Genomic DNA, 14,910 nt, shown 5'->3' on the forward strand with positions numbered 1-14,910 from the left:
CCTGACCAAAAAACTTAAACAGGGAAGGTGCCAGTAAGCGTAAAACTGGAACATACTCTACATGAAGGTGTATGCAACATTGGCAAACCAAATTTCTGCCCATAATGTTACTTTAATAGTCCACATTTTTTACAGCAACATATGTTCAAAATTATCATTTCCAGAAAACTGAACAAGACTTAGGAAGTTTAACCAGCACGTTAAAAGAGCTCTTCAGAAAAATACAACATAATAATGTTTTGCCAACTCGTTGAATGTATTTATTCATGTTGGGATTTGTATAAAGAAGTTTCCATGCAATAATTTTTTATTAAAAACATGTCATTAGAAATAAATAGTACATTTATAGTCATAAACAAACAAGTAGTTTTTACACACACTAACGTTGGATTTCCTGTTACAAAACTGGAAGCGTATTCCACCATGTTATTTTTTTGTTTATACCTAATATAAAAGGATAAAGTTGCTGTATGAAGTTTATACTTATTGTGAGTTTCATATGTCCTCAGATTAGATACACAGGGGGGTCGTGACAGTTTCCCTAATAATATTTATATTGGAAACATATCCTTCTGTTCTTACTATTGATTTTGGATGTAGTAAATGAGCTTAAATACTGCAGAAAAATATTACAGTAATAACAAAGATTAACATATTGGTTGCTTTTTCCTGCTTGCTCATGGGAATGACTGATTTGTATAAAAAAAAGAAATATGCTTGTACCATAGAAAGGCTCAATAATATCAGCTGGTTAAAGGAAAAATAATTTTTTTTTAATTCACCAGAACCTTATTTTCATTAGCTGTGTGAAAAAGTGTTGCCTGGTTTCTCAGATACTAGGAAAGCAGAATTCCTCAATGCTGTTCTCCTTTCTGTTTTCCATTTCCTGCAGATCAAGTTGATAATACTCAAACGTCACACGATTTGTGTTTGCCACTGGAGACCATTCTCAGCACAGTACTGTCACAGCCAATCTTCATTTGGGCTAATTAGGGAAAAGAAAGATAGAGGAGATATAAAGATAAATTTATATGAGAGAGAAGGAAAAGAGATATATAGTATTGGGAATTAAAAAGCACCAATACATACAATTTCGGAAACAAAGCAAATTTGTGTGTAGTAATGACCGGCCAGTGGTGGTATTGCTGACTAAATACCTTCTTTTGTATTTGTTAGTTTTACTTTATAAGGGCTTATTTCCTCAAATGTTGTAGCCTTTACTCATGCAAATGCCACTCACTTCCCATCCACCTGCAGTCTCACGTATGCATAGATAGGCACAACGCAGAAGTCTGTACATGTTTGCACTTGGGAAGGTATGCTACCGTTAGATACTGTAAGCAACGGGTAAGGGTTTTGAGTTTGTCGTGGTGGGACATTTGAGACAAACTCAAATGGCAGTGCCCAGCGTATGGAACTACTCTAGAAGAAATCAAGCGTATCACTAACCACTGTTTTAGATGAGCCATTTGAGCAGGGGTTTGACAAAGCCTGTTTCATTTGGGGAACTCATAGCATCTTTCCCACTGGAGGAGAAATCCGGTGGGTCATTGGGAGAGCAGGAGCTGCCAAGATGGGATTTCCCTCCTTCACACTGCCAGGAAAGTGCATTTTAATCTCATCACGGTGCTCAGTATTCGCTCAGCACCAGTGCTTGCTGGTTGAAGCTTTGAACAGTGCCTGGACCATTAAGTTGTGGCGTGATGAAAGGCAAGGGAGATGGCAGGGGTGAAATGCCAGGCACGTTCCTGCTCTCTAACCCTGTGGAAATGCCACTCCTCCGGTGCACTTGTTCATACTCCTGAGGTACAACCGACATGCCACAGGGGCTGGTCTTTCGCATCACTGCAACACTTCGTACTCTGCTGTACTGAATATTAGGGAAACTGGGAATTCTTATTTTATTCTTTTTAATTCTTATTATTAATGTGGAGAAAAAGGTCACCGACCTGGCATGATTGTGAAACAGGTTCCGAGCTCCCACAGGGTTCAAAGCGGAGAGTGGGAGCTCCGAGTCTTTCTGGGTTATGTTTTACCCCTGCAGCAGAAAAGGAGTCTTTGGGAACACTGTGTGAGAAAAAAAACTCCTTAATTGAAAATGTAACCGCTCTGCCTTAATTTGTTATGAATTTCCAGGCTCATCTGCCTGTTGACACTCTAATAATCATACTTGTCATAGGACAAGTATTCTAAAAATATATATATAACTTAGCCTTATTACAATGATTACTGCAGGGGCAAGTGAAGGTGGTCATAGATGTGCTGTATCACACACCCCAGCTGCAGGCTCAAATAGCTTTAGCTCTCATGTTCTGCTACACATGAAGTTCACCAGTCTAGCAGGAAATCGGGGGGGGGGGCTCTGCATGACTCCCTCTGATTAATTATTTTATCATGCAGAGGTAAGTGGAAGGAGGAATTCTCACCAGACCCATGAAAGGAATGGCAGAGATCAGCTAGTGGAAACACCTTGGACGGGTCTAAGCCAGTTCCTCCCAACAGCTCTATAAAATCTCCCACTCCTGCACAGCTTTCTAATGGTTTCTAAAAAGACAGAGATTAAAAGTTATTTATCATTTATCTTCAAAATGTATCAATTCTCTAGACATAATTGCAGTCAACAGTAGGTGTTAGAAGTCCTCTGTGCTCAAACCTGTGTGAAATCAGGCTGTTCTCATCCTGAGCAATACTACTCCAATTTGACATTAGTCAGTTAGTTACCTTAAGGGATTCCAAAGAAAGACCTAAGTGGGCTCTGAAAATTACTGGCATGTAGTTAAGGTGTTGATTCAATTGCTTTTAGTGCAGATAAGCAATCCAATTCTGGATGCTTAGACATAATCAAATTAATACAGGCATGGGCTGCACATGTGCCCACACTCAGCTGGCAGGCAGGAACTTAAGCTCTACTATACTCTACTTTTAGATTCCTAAGCAATAAGAGTTGCTAAAATGCATTGTTCTGGAAAAGTTTAATTAAAGTAGGAATTAATCAAAAGAGTATTTTTGTATGATGACAATGGCTCACTGTATATTATACCCACAAGTGTTCCTTTCCTGAAAGTTAAAGCATCTTGCATGGACATCTTGTGCATCTTTGGGCTGTGACCCACGTGCTGCTGTTTAAGTGCCCAATTTCTTTACTTGTTCTCCTGCTATAATCCCTTATCTGCCCACTGCTGAATAAGTCAACTCACTTGACCCATCTCTCAAAGCCTGGTTTGGGACACGTTTTGTTTCTAGCCATCCTGAACCACCAGTCTGCTGCTACTGGTTCACAGACATCAAGAAGGGAGAAGGAGCTCCCGGTGGGTCATGGACATTGGCTTGGACTGCAGAATTGGGCATACAATTATTTTCAGCTAATTTGTAAGGGAGGAAGATGTGTTCCTCTTGTGTATAAAAGGCTTTACATTTGATTTAGGTTTTGTTCACCTTGTTTTGCCTTTGTTTCTTGTGTGAGAAAAGTGGGCTCTCCCTCTTTGGTGAGGAAGAGCGAGAGTCCCTGTGAAAACAGCATGCAAGGCAAGGGTATAACTGTGAACTGATTTGAGCCAAGTCATCCAATATTTAAAATCCATACCTTGTGTAGTGCTTTGGCTAATTTTGTCCTCAGACACCATGCTGTAAGCTGAATTTCCCCTGTCTGGCCAACAGCTGGTCTCTCTCTCTCAGCATTGCAAGGCCGATTCTTGCTCCTGAGCACTTCCCATCTGCACTCAGCCCTTTCCTTGCTCACCACCTGGACGCTTGTTCTTCCCCTTCACTGTGCATGCAAGATGAAAACATCCCTTAAAAACTCCACGCATCCCCCCACTGACCTCCCCAAATCCATTTTCCACTGAATCTGTACCCTGGGGCTCATGGCCTCCAAAGCCATGCCAGACCTCCCCAGCCCTGCTTGCTTGTGTCTCAGTGGAACAGCTCTCACCAGAGTTTCCAGTTTTCTTCCTAAATCTCAGATCTTGGTGTCAGACTGCCGAGACACTCCTAACGGCTTCTCTTCCTCTATCACCTCAGACATTACTCCTTTCATCTTAGTTTTGAAGCCTGTCCCCCTTCCAATCTATCATCTTTGCTGCAGCATTAGAAGATCAATTCCTGCTGTGGATCATGCACGTACAGCTAACCTCAATTGCTCATTTCTTACCTTGACCAAAACAGATCATCTTTGCACTTTCACTCACGCTGACACTTATGCTGGGATACCACACTGACCCAAATATCTGTTTCTTCATTTTGCTCTAAGCCCTTCTTTAAAACTTTCCTTTGATGCAACACCCTCAAAACCAGATGTGCAGAGACCCCTGTATGTTGCACTGACAGAGACTCTGTCACTGGTTCTTTGTCTGCCTGTTTCCATCAGCTGTCTGTTGCATTGCTGCCTTCTTGTGTCCTGCCTCCAGCCAGCACCTTGCACGTGACTGTCATGGGCCCTGACTACTGCTCAGACACTGGCAATCCCCATGAAGGCCCTAGGGTACCAGTCTCACTGGCACCAGAAAACAAGCTTTCTTGCTCCCATCCTTCTGGATATTTTGGAATTTTCACCTTCTCGGACTTCCCAGACACAGGGTGCCACCAACAGCTCTTGTCCTCTCCTGGCTGGTCGTCACCGAGCACCAAACGCTGTGGGGCCAAACCCCAGCCCTGCGCTGTGCTTTGGAGCAAATGGAGCAGAAGATGCTCAGCACGCTGAGCAGGGGATCAGTTGCCAGCACGTTTGTATTTTCACCATGCTAATACCTCACCATCTAATCCGTGCCTCCTTTCTCTGTTCAGAGTGGTTGCTGCTTTCATTAGTTTAAATGCAGAAAGAAGGCTCTCCAGGAGAGCACTCCTTTCTTTCTAATGAAATTTTTACCCTTTGTTATGGCAAGCAATATCTGCGACATTACAGAGACAATAGCAACAGAGACAGACCCAGCTCTCGTCTGGGGGGGAATCAGAGCCCGCAGCAGGTGCACACACGATCTGGAGCGCACATACCTTAACAGCCAGTGCCAGAGGCTATCCCCACTTCACCCCACTTCCCTCTCCCGTGCCCAGGAAAACTGCACAACTGCACTTAGTAGTAATTTATTAAAAGCAAACAACTCACCTTTAAAAAGAGGTCATTTAAATGTCCCAGGATAAGATCAGATATTTTTATCACCACTGGGTAGATTATGGAGAAGCTGCAGTTTCTGTGCTGATGAGGAATGACCATGGTAAACCTTCCTGAGGGAGTCCGAGAGATGACATTGCAAGCTGGGGCATAGGAGAAGGTTCAAGAGTTACTCATGCAGTCATCACTGCATGTAGCAAAATCATGTACTTTCAGTACTAACAAAGAACAGATGATTTAGTTACTGAGAGTTACAACCAAATGCTGAAAAGATATGCACATGGCATTTTCTGGGTTTCTTGCATGACATTTGATCCCTAAAAATTCCCTGCCCATTACTTACCATGTAGCATGAGGTCTGGCAGAACTTGAGAGTGAAGCAGGCAATAGGAGAGCTCACACCCCAAATCCATACATCAGGGGCTCATGTTGTCAGGGGCTCATACTGTTTGCCAGTTTGAAGGAAGCTAAATATGGATGCAGGGCTTTCATTTAGCTTTGACTGATTATTGCCTGATATTGCCAGCAAACCCCTAAGTCCTGTTCTGCTCCTCTTAACTGGGGTTCCTTACCCTGAGAAACATCCCATTGAAACTAGAGCGGGTATGTGCTGATTTTATCCTAAAGTTCAAACTTAACAGTTCAGGTAAGGGAGTAGTTATCATCTGCATGTGCAACCCAAGGGGTTCTCCATGCAGACCTGGGGGCCTGCAGCTGCTTCCGCCAGCAGGCGAAGGACACAAGCCAGCTCCAGCACCTGCACACAATAATCACATCCACAGGCACGAAGCCACACCAGCGTGGAGCTTCCAGGCTTGTGTCTGAGCAACTCGGAATAAGGGCAGGGCAGACATGCCATCATCTTCATCCTTTGCATGGTGAGGCAGATGAATCAGACTGGCCTGAACAATAGTTGTTAAATGTCCTGTCCCCTCTTGGAAAAATGATGCAAGTGACCATATTTGTGCCTTGCCAGCTCACAGACTTAGGGAAATAGCTTGCAAATAGATCCTTGGGATCATATATCACTCATAACTATCACATAACTATCCAATATACTGTTTGTGCTGTTGAATTTTTTCAAATATTTTTTCCTCATTGTTCACCCAGATCTAGAAATTGCCGAGATTAAAACCTCTAAATTAATACTATTTGTTCTAGCCAAATGTGATAGGACATGACAATATTAGATTGGAAGATATATTCTTTGAAAGAAGATCTTTCTGGTCCTGAATATCAAAGCCATGCCTAAGTTATAGCTTATACTTCACTTATTTTCTTTCTTGAGACACACGCTGAGCCCGAGTCAAATCCTCAGGCGTGCAGGTGTGCATGGCTCCACTGGCATTACTGGAACAGTATCAGTGCAGATAACATCAGAAAGAGAATTCAATGCAAACCAGCAAATTCATTTTGCTTCCTGCCCAAAGCGCAAGCCCATTTGACAATATAAAACAGACTTACGGAAGTGGTTGGCATTTTTCTTGACTGTGATGGTAAATCCATTGCCTGGATGGTGAATCCTGAAGAAGATCATTGCCACGTTCTGCAATGACCTGATGCTCCTCTGAATATTGCCACTTTCACAAAAGTCTATGTATCTTTGTGAAGTGAGGAGGGGATGGTCCAAGGAACTGGGAGATTTCTCTCCTTTGAGCATCCAGCCATCAAATACCTACAGGGGTTCAATAATTGAAACCAAGGCTTTTGTTTATCACTCTGTTAGCAGATAACAGAAGCATAAAGTATTACAGATACTGTTTTATTTTGACACCAGATGGCCTGTTCAAAGCCATCAATTAAAAACAAAAATTCTTTGTATTTATCCATTTCCTAGCATTTAACTAATTATTCAAGCTTCAATCTGTATTTAGGAAAGGGATGCATGTAAATTTTAATGTTGCCTTTATTTCCTTCAGGTGACAATTTTGGTGACCTGTTTTTGAGGGAAGCAGCTCTTTTTGCTCCAGCATCATTATGTTTGCATCAATTTTTTGATTTCTTACTATTGCAATTCCACTGTTACTAAGAGAAGTTTTTGACCAACTTGATTTGGAAGCCACATCAAACATAAGTCACCCTCTCAAGCTCTGGGCATTAAGTCCATCGATCTGGCCTGTAATTTTCCACCATCCATGTTTTGCAGCTTGCCATTAATGGGCCTGGAGGCCTTCCAGAGGTATTGAAATATGATAAAGCTTCAGGGAGGAATTATTGGCAGAGACATTGCTCTTCTCCTGCATCTGTTCTTTTGGCTCATCCTAACCACTAGAAAGCAGAACAAATGCTTGGCTGGAGCTTAAGCAGAAACCTCTACAGATCTTTCCTTCACAACAAAAATAGCAACAAATTTGCCCTCACCACGTTCAGGGAAATGTGTCAGAACTAGAAATCTGTATTAACTCTAGTATAGCTGCACAGTTACCTGCCTTGCTGTTTCAGTTCCCTCCTAGTCACTCTCACCCAGTAATTCCTTCTATGCTCCAGTTATTCTTTGTCAATACTTTGAAAGTCCAAGGACCAGATCCCACCATCGCTTTGGTGAGTAATCCTAATGTGAATATGTGTGGGACTTCCTTGTGGAAGAGCTGCAGGATCAGTCTCTGGATTTGCTAGAACTAAGTTTTCTGAAGTAATGAGATGTGGGAGCTCAAATTACACCAGGGAAAAGCTACCTGTATAAATACAATAGTATAATGGAGAAATTGGGGACCCCATGATCAAACGAAGGAAACCTCTATAAAGCCTCAAAGATCTCTTTGATGAAGGCATTTTTTCTAGCCTTCAGAAGTGGCTATAAGTCTACGTATAAAATCCTTGGACCCACGAGAGGCTGAAGTCAGCCTCCCCGGCACAGCCCGTAGCAACGTGGGGAGAGATCCCAGCCAAGGGTACAGGATAAAGGGACAGGATTCCCCAGGATAAAGCAAGCAGGGGGAAAGCATCTCTCCAAGGAAGGGAGACAAGGATAGGGCTGAAGGACAGCTTTCCTCCTCTCCAGAGCTCAGCTCACTGTCAGGTGGGACAGGGTCTATGCTGTGCATGGCAACTGCAGTGCAAAGGGCAGAGCACAAGGTGAGGGGAACAGCCAGGGGCGGTTGAGCCTCCCCTTGTCTCCTGAACTGAGTTCAGATCTTGGTCAACACTTCTGCCTGCCAGCAAAATGCACCGGTAAAGTTTTTTGATTTTTGGAATATAAACGGCTCCCGAGTCATGAGCCTCTTTCTGTTCAGAGCCAACATCCTGAAAAGCTCTAGCAGGGCCATTTGAAAGAAAGCCTGCAATGATCCACTCATTAATAAGCTGATACTAAGTGACCTGCAAGCAGAGGTCCTGGAGCCGTTCAGAGAGCTGTATTGTTATCTGCAAGGCTCGTGTGATTCACGGTGCAATGAGAAAACCCTCCTAACAGGGCTGAGGGGCTTGGCTTGTACTGACCAAACTTTTCAGTCAGTGCCCTAGGTACGAGCACTCAGTAGAGGTGCTCCTGGAAAAGTTCAGAAGAGCCCATGCTGGAGAGGGATCCTCAGCCTGCATCCAACTTTGCCTGGGGGGGGGGGGGGGGGGGGAGGGGAAGATGTTCCCAAAGTGCCTCGGGGAGGAGGAACAGCCATCCCAGAGACTGCTGCTTTGTGAAAGCCTGTTCTGCACACACAAACACACGCTAGTGCACACATGCGTTCACCTGCCCCTTCCATACATAGTCAGTGTCTCACACGTCAGATGAGAGCAGGGAAGGGGAAGCACAGCAGGACTTGCCAGCTTCTTACCTTCAGGAAATCACCCTCTTGGCAGTTGATGTTTATGAAGTCATAGTCTATCGTGATGAGCTCCTCAGGCTCCCCAATGAAGAAGGTTGCACAGCGCGGCTGCGGTTGCTCTGCAGTGAAGGTGAATTGCCCCTCTATACTCAGCATATCGATGCACCCTGAGGAAACAGAGCCATGGGGCTGCTGCTGCCTCAGCCTGCTGGGGAGGGAGATCCAGCGCCAGCTCCCACAATGGGGGGGGAGCAAGGAGAGAACCCTGTGCTGAGACCTGGCCAGCAGGGAGGAGAGGGAGACCCAGCTGCAGTAATTAGGAGCTTGCTGAGCACCAGGGGGTGGGGGGGAGTGAATAGTAACTCACAGGTGTGAGCACAAACATAAGATGGGGGTGCAAGGGGGGATGTTGAAGCATCTCTGAGCAGAAAACTGTGTGTGTGTGCATGCACAAGCGCACAAATACTCCATCCCTTCAGATTACTCTCTAATCACAGCTTTTCTACCTGCCCCATCCCCTGGAGCTGTGACCCTGCAGGTGGATGACCCCCATCCTCCTCTCATCAGTAGGGACCCCCAACTCTGAGCCCCAACCTCTTTTCAGAGCCCTGTTTCAATCCCTCTGCCTTGACCACAGCTTTTCTGAGATTTTAACACTTTGTCCTTCTCCTCCCCCCCTCGCAAAAAGCACTTGCAGCTCTGTCACTCCCAAATAGCCCCTTTCCCCTTCCTTGAGCTCTGAGCTCCCCTCAGGACTCTCCCACCCACCAGCAGTCCCCAGCAGAGCACCAAAGAAACTCATGGAGTGACCGCCGGTAGATCTGCCCTGTAGACAGCTCTCGCTTCAGATCTTTGCCGAGTAGTAGGAAGAGCTCATCTTCACTGGCATCCCTCACCTGGTGAAGGAAAGAGACCAAGAAGAGGCTGGGGCAAAGTGAAATACAGCCCCCTCCCTGCATCTCTCTAGAACAGGTGCCAGCAGATTAAATCCCTCCTCCAGAAACAGTGCAGCTGCAAAAGAGCTCAGTCAGAAAGCTGCCAACCTGTGGTAGAGGGGAACAAACCTGACACCTAAGAGGTGAGCCCAGAAGCTCAGCACGTAGTGAGTCACTTAATTCCTCAGCAAAAATGCAAGCTTGAGAAAAGGGAGGATAAACAAATGAGAGGGGGGGAGGGACTGTTGCATTAATGTTACCCTTGTGGTTAGGTGTAGGTTTAATGCAGGGGGAGTGGGAATAGGAAGGGAGAGAGGAAAAAGCACGATGCTCAAAAACTAGGAATACAAGTTAGAAAACAGAAGTAAAAGCACAGCAAGGTGCATTAGTCATCAGTCATATTGCTCACCTCTAGGTATCTGGTTTCCCCCTTGGAGGCTGCCAGGAAGATGAGAATGAAGCAGCACTGAAATTGGAAAGCAGACGGCATGCTGACACCTCATCTCCTGGCCCTCCCTCTCTCCCTGTGCCCAAGTTTCTCACAGTCCGTGCCAGTAGGCAGGAGCCACTGGGGTCTCTTGGAGAGACTCTTTTTATAGAGCTGTTGGGAGGGGAGATACTTGGTCCCTGTACTGATAGGGTAACCCATGGTAACTGAATTCATCTTGCAGTGACACAGTACATGGGCGTGACGAGGGTCCAAATCACAGCCACAAATTTCTAAGATGGTCAAACTCCCCTCGCTGGCAGATGTCTTTTCTACTTATCTGTCTGGCAGAGCTGAAAAGCTCTGGGAAGGAGAGCCTGTCCCTACGCAGCCAGGGTACTCACACAGTGTGTTTATTTCCAATTACTCCAAAGCGAGGAATGGGGAGCATCCTTCCTTCCTTCCTTCCTTCCCTCCCTCCCTCCTCCTCCTCCTCCTCTCCTGCTTTCCAGTCCTGGGGCATTTTGGACCTGCAGGGCTCCCTGCCTCCCTCCTGCTGCTCCATGACATGTGGCTCTCTGCAGCCCCCGTGCCAGGTGCTTCCCATCGGCTAGGCCTGGGTGGGTGCCCCTGCATCCCAGCCAGGCTCCCAGCCCAGGGCCAGCAGCCCTCCAGAGCTGGGGAACCTGCCGGCTTCCAGGTTCTGTGCCTGCAGGTGGGACATGAGGGCTCTGCAGCAAGTACACAGGCAAAACCAGACAGCTGTCCCTGCCAGACATGGCTTTCGTACAGAAATTAAGCAAGCTTGGGGTTCCCAAGAACATATTCCCCACAGAACAGCTGATACTGCTCCAGCCCTGATCCTCAAGGAAAACCTGAGAAATACCTTCAAAACATGAACCTGGGAATGAAAATTCATAACTCTGCAGAGTATTAAAAATCAGGAACTCAGCAGAGGTATTAGTTTTAGGGTATATTCTTGTTTTCCCCTGACCCTGGATGAACCATCGATACTCTGCGGACAATAACTACCCTTTCCCCATCTCAGGCTTCTTGTTAACATCTCCTTCTCCTTTATGCTTCTCTGTCAAATTGTCACTTTGGTTCAGCAAACCTTAGAAAAAATACGATCCAGACTGGCAAAGCTTTAAGTTTGCTGCTTCTGATTGCATTCTTAGGGCTCGTGGACAGAAATGTTTGCCTTCTGTTTCACTCAACTTGTTGATTGAACAACAAAAAAATAAATCTTATTCTGTCTATACACTTGTGGCTCTGACCTTATTGTACTGTAATTCTTATTTTTATGATTTACTTTAATGTAAACTATAATATTTCTCAATATCCGCATGGCACTTCTGTGATTTTGCCATATCTGCGTGGTTTTCAAGAGCATAAAGAATACTGAGCATAAAGAATATGGAAAACATATTATTTTTGAACTTCGACATCAAGTTGCATTCAAAAGTTGTTAAAACTGCTTTGGGGAACTGAGTAGTTAATTTCTGGATGAACCAAAACTGAATTAATTCATCTTCATGTACTTGCCTTGAATTGTTTAAATACTGTGATTTTAGGCAAGGATTATCTGAAGCACCAAGGGCATTCAGAATCTGAAATCCATTGAAGCTCTTTGGGAATTACAAGTTTTGGTGGAAAACTGCAGGGTTTAGCCCCAACTTGCATTAGAGGATGGCTGGGAGGTTAATCAGAGTGATGAGAGGTGCCCCGGAGACCACCAGGATCCTGTGGGACCAGGAGGGGCTGCAGGGGAGCCCAGTCTCATTTGCTTCTCTTATCACACGTTCACTTTCTGAAGAGATGAAGAAAGTCAGGATTATAGCATAATGGGCAGCTCGCTGCTTGTTTGTGAGAGTAGGTCCAGAAAAAGTCAGAGATTTGACCGAAGCACCCAGAAGTGGTACCTGAGGCTCAGCTTCAGCCCCAGTAAGAGCCCAAATCCCCTCCACTCTCCATCTTCAAGGCACTTTGCAGAACCCAGTCCCAATTCTGGCTGGTATGTCCTGGTTTACCCTGCTGGTCCCCAGCCTAGACCTCAGATGCTGAGTCCTTGAATATCTTCAGTAAAGGAGAGAGACTGTTTGATTGTGTGAGAATTTCACCAGTTACTGAAGATTTGGTTAAATTCAGCCACAAAAAAGAGAGAAGGACAAATGACACTGTAGTTAAACCAATATGACTATTAAACCAGCTGTGAGGTGATCCACTAAAAAAACCCGTACCAACAGCAATGTCAACATATTTTAAAACCTTGCCCATGAATAGCTGAGGTCTGGGCTAGCGTAGCATTTGCTGGTGGGGGTGCCGAGATGAGCAGGTAGCCCCAGGGGCTGGAGGACATCCCGGCAGATGAGGTGTGGGGACTGTCCTTCTCCAACCAACAAGGTGGTGGGAGGGAGGCTAGGAGCCACCTCTATGTCTGTTGCAACTCCTTACTCACACAGAACCTACAGTAGCTTTGCGTTTTCTATGTGACACCTGCAGGAGTTTGCTTTGAGCATTACAAATATTCTGTATAACGTTAGTGCAAAAGCTAAACTCAGATGCCCGTTGCTGTGGATGTGGAGCTTGGTTTTAACAGAGGTGCTAAAGCAACCTGCCATCTACTTTGCATCATCTTCCGCTTTGCATTTCAGCTCTGGGCTCAGCAGGAGCTGATGAAGCACGATGACATCCTGCCCAGCCTCATCACAAAGCCTCCTGGTGCCCAGGGTAATTCCTTGTGTCCTTAAACACAGGGCTGCCCTCAACCTCCAAACTCTTAAATGCTTCCCTTTGTGCAGCTCTAATGCCTGTGGAAGGCAAGTATTTGGGATGGGGATAGAGAACCACACACAGAGAGGTGCAGCTGCTGCTGGCAGAGGCTCTGCCCTGCAGTGCCTCCAGACCTGACTCAGGTGGAGCCCCAGGCAGACAGGGTGAACAGTCCCCTGAAGGGGACTGGTCCCAGGGGAAAGAGGGGAACTCACCTCCCAGCCCTACACCCTGTCTGTCAGAGGGCAAGAGAGGATGGGGGAACCACCTCCTCGCTCAACACCACTGCCTCCTCACAAGGTATCACAGGTCCCCTTCCCCTCCGCACCTCCCTTTGCCCATGCAGATCTTCGCTCCAGGGCTGCTTTTGTTTAAGGCCGCTGGCAGAGACTGAACTCTTTGGAAGATGCAATTGCGACTAACAAAGCAAAGAAAAAATCAGCAGTTTAAACAGGGTTCAAAACATCCCTACAGCATTTCGGAAGGGAAAAGCACCTTCGATGTAATACAAACCCTTGGGTGAATGAGGAAGGTGTCATTTTTCTTTCATGGGGTTGAGTCATGATAACATTTTGTAGGACGTTTTTTCTTCCATTAACATCAAATTATATAACACAGTAAAACACATTCCCAGTCTGACCTCACTAGTGGCTAGATACTCCAGTTTCTCTCACACTATGACACCTTGACTCTGCTGGCAACCATAGCTCGCATTGGGAGCAGCCCCTTTCCCTAGCAGAAGCAATGGGATACCATCATGCTGGTGGGCATGGGCCAGGCTGTGTGCGAGGTATCATCCACCCCACTCCGCTACAGCTCGGGGGGGGGGGCATTGCTGGGGGCACCCCAACCTTTGCAGAGCCTCAAGGTTGTTAGAGCAGTGTTTCATGGGTGGGTTTTTTATGCCATTCAGCTGTGTGCTTGGGAGGGCCTGCCTGCCCCACGGTGGAAATCCTCCACCTCGCACTCGGAGCTTGTAGGTGTCTTGTCAGCTATTATACCAGAGAATAGATCCCAGCTGCAGTGAGAGGTGGAGAAAATACAGCTGAATAAAGAGAGTAGTGAAACAAACCCTATTAACCCTCCCCCGTGGTGATCAAGCAATGCTCTGTGCTATAATACAGGTGGTAAATGCAGTTTCTTCTCCTCAAAGGTAAGGTGGTTGGCACAGGAAGATTGCAGATGATGCTCTTGATATTGAGATTTGTTAGTGAGCAGCGCTTGAGCTACAGACTGTCCTTAGGGACCCCTCCCCGATGCAAAGAAGGATCGGGTGTTATGAGTCCTTTTTGCTCTCCAAAAGGATGCCTTGAGCCCCCAGCTCACTAAAACAGCACCCTGCTATGCTTTAATTCCTGTGAAAGATCATTTTATTTCAGCTCTAGCTTCATCACAAACACACCACAGGCTGTGACCCCCAATTCCCTCCACTCAACGTGGAAATTTCACCTGCAGCCCATCTTACCCTGTGCCCAGGTAAAGGGGCGAACCCTGAGGCTTGCTGACTCTGGAGAGCCCGTACAAACCACAGCTCTTGGATTTCCTACAAGCTAATGTTGAAAACCACAATCTTCTGGTTCGGGCCATATTTTAAACCCACCATTTCTTCCCCTCTGGAGCATCTCCCTCCTCAGCTGCAGCCTGACTGACGACACAAGCAGACGGAGCAGACCAAACCTCCCTCTAACACTGGGACCTTAATCAAGAGTTAATTTTCCTGTATAGTACAGTTCAACATGACTAAAGTAACTAAATTGGCCCTGTCGATGGTTTGATATGGTCCTCTTACAAAAACCCAATCAGAGTTGCAATAACAGCTGACTGAGAGCATTCTCAACAACAAAAACACTAAGTCAGATTTTGTGCTTCATCCTTTACTTTGTTTTGAGCATCAGGCAGGTTTCCTAA

At 45.8% G+C, this 14,910-nt stretch overlaps 1 protein-coding gene across 1 annotated transcript; it reads right to left on the minus strand.

Moving 5' to 3' along the window:
• Positions 1-908: 908 nt before the first annotated feature.
• LOC309602024 (corticotropin-releasing factor-binding protein-like) lies at positions 909-10,293 on the minus strand (the record flags this gene model as incomplete). The annotated part of the gene is made up of 7 exons (XM_082335308.1): positions 909-985; positions 2,427-2,544; positions 5,102-5,250; positions 6,572-6,782; positions 8,878-9,035; positions 9,671-9,764; positions 10,213-10,293. 7 exons carry the CDS (start codon positions 10,291-10,293, stop codon positions 909-911), a joined length of 888 nt encoding a protein of 295 aa, XP_082191434.1.
• Between the last annotated feature and the right edge of the window lie 4,617 nt (positions 10,294-14,910).

This window comes from Platalea leucorodia (genome assembly GCF_965183815.1).
Source record: "Platalea leucorodia genome assembly, chromosome: W".
Lineage (NCBI taxonomy): Eukaryota > Metazoa > Chordata > Aves > Pelecaniformes > Threskiornithidae > Platalea > Platalea leucorodia.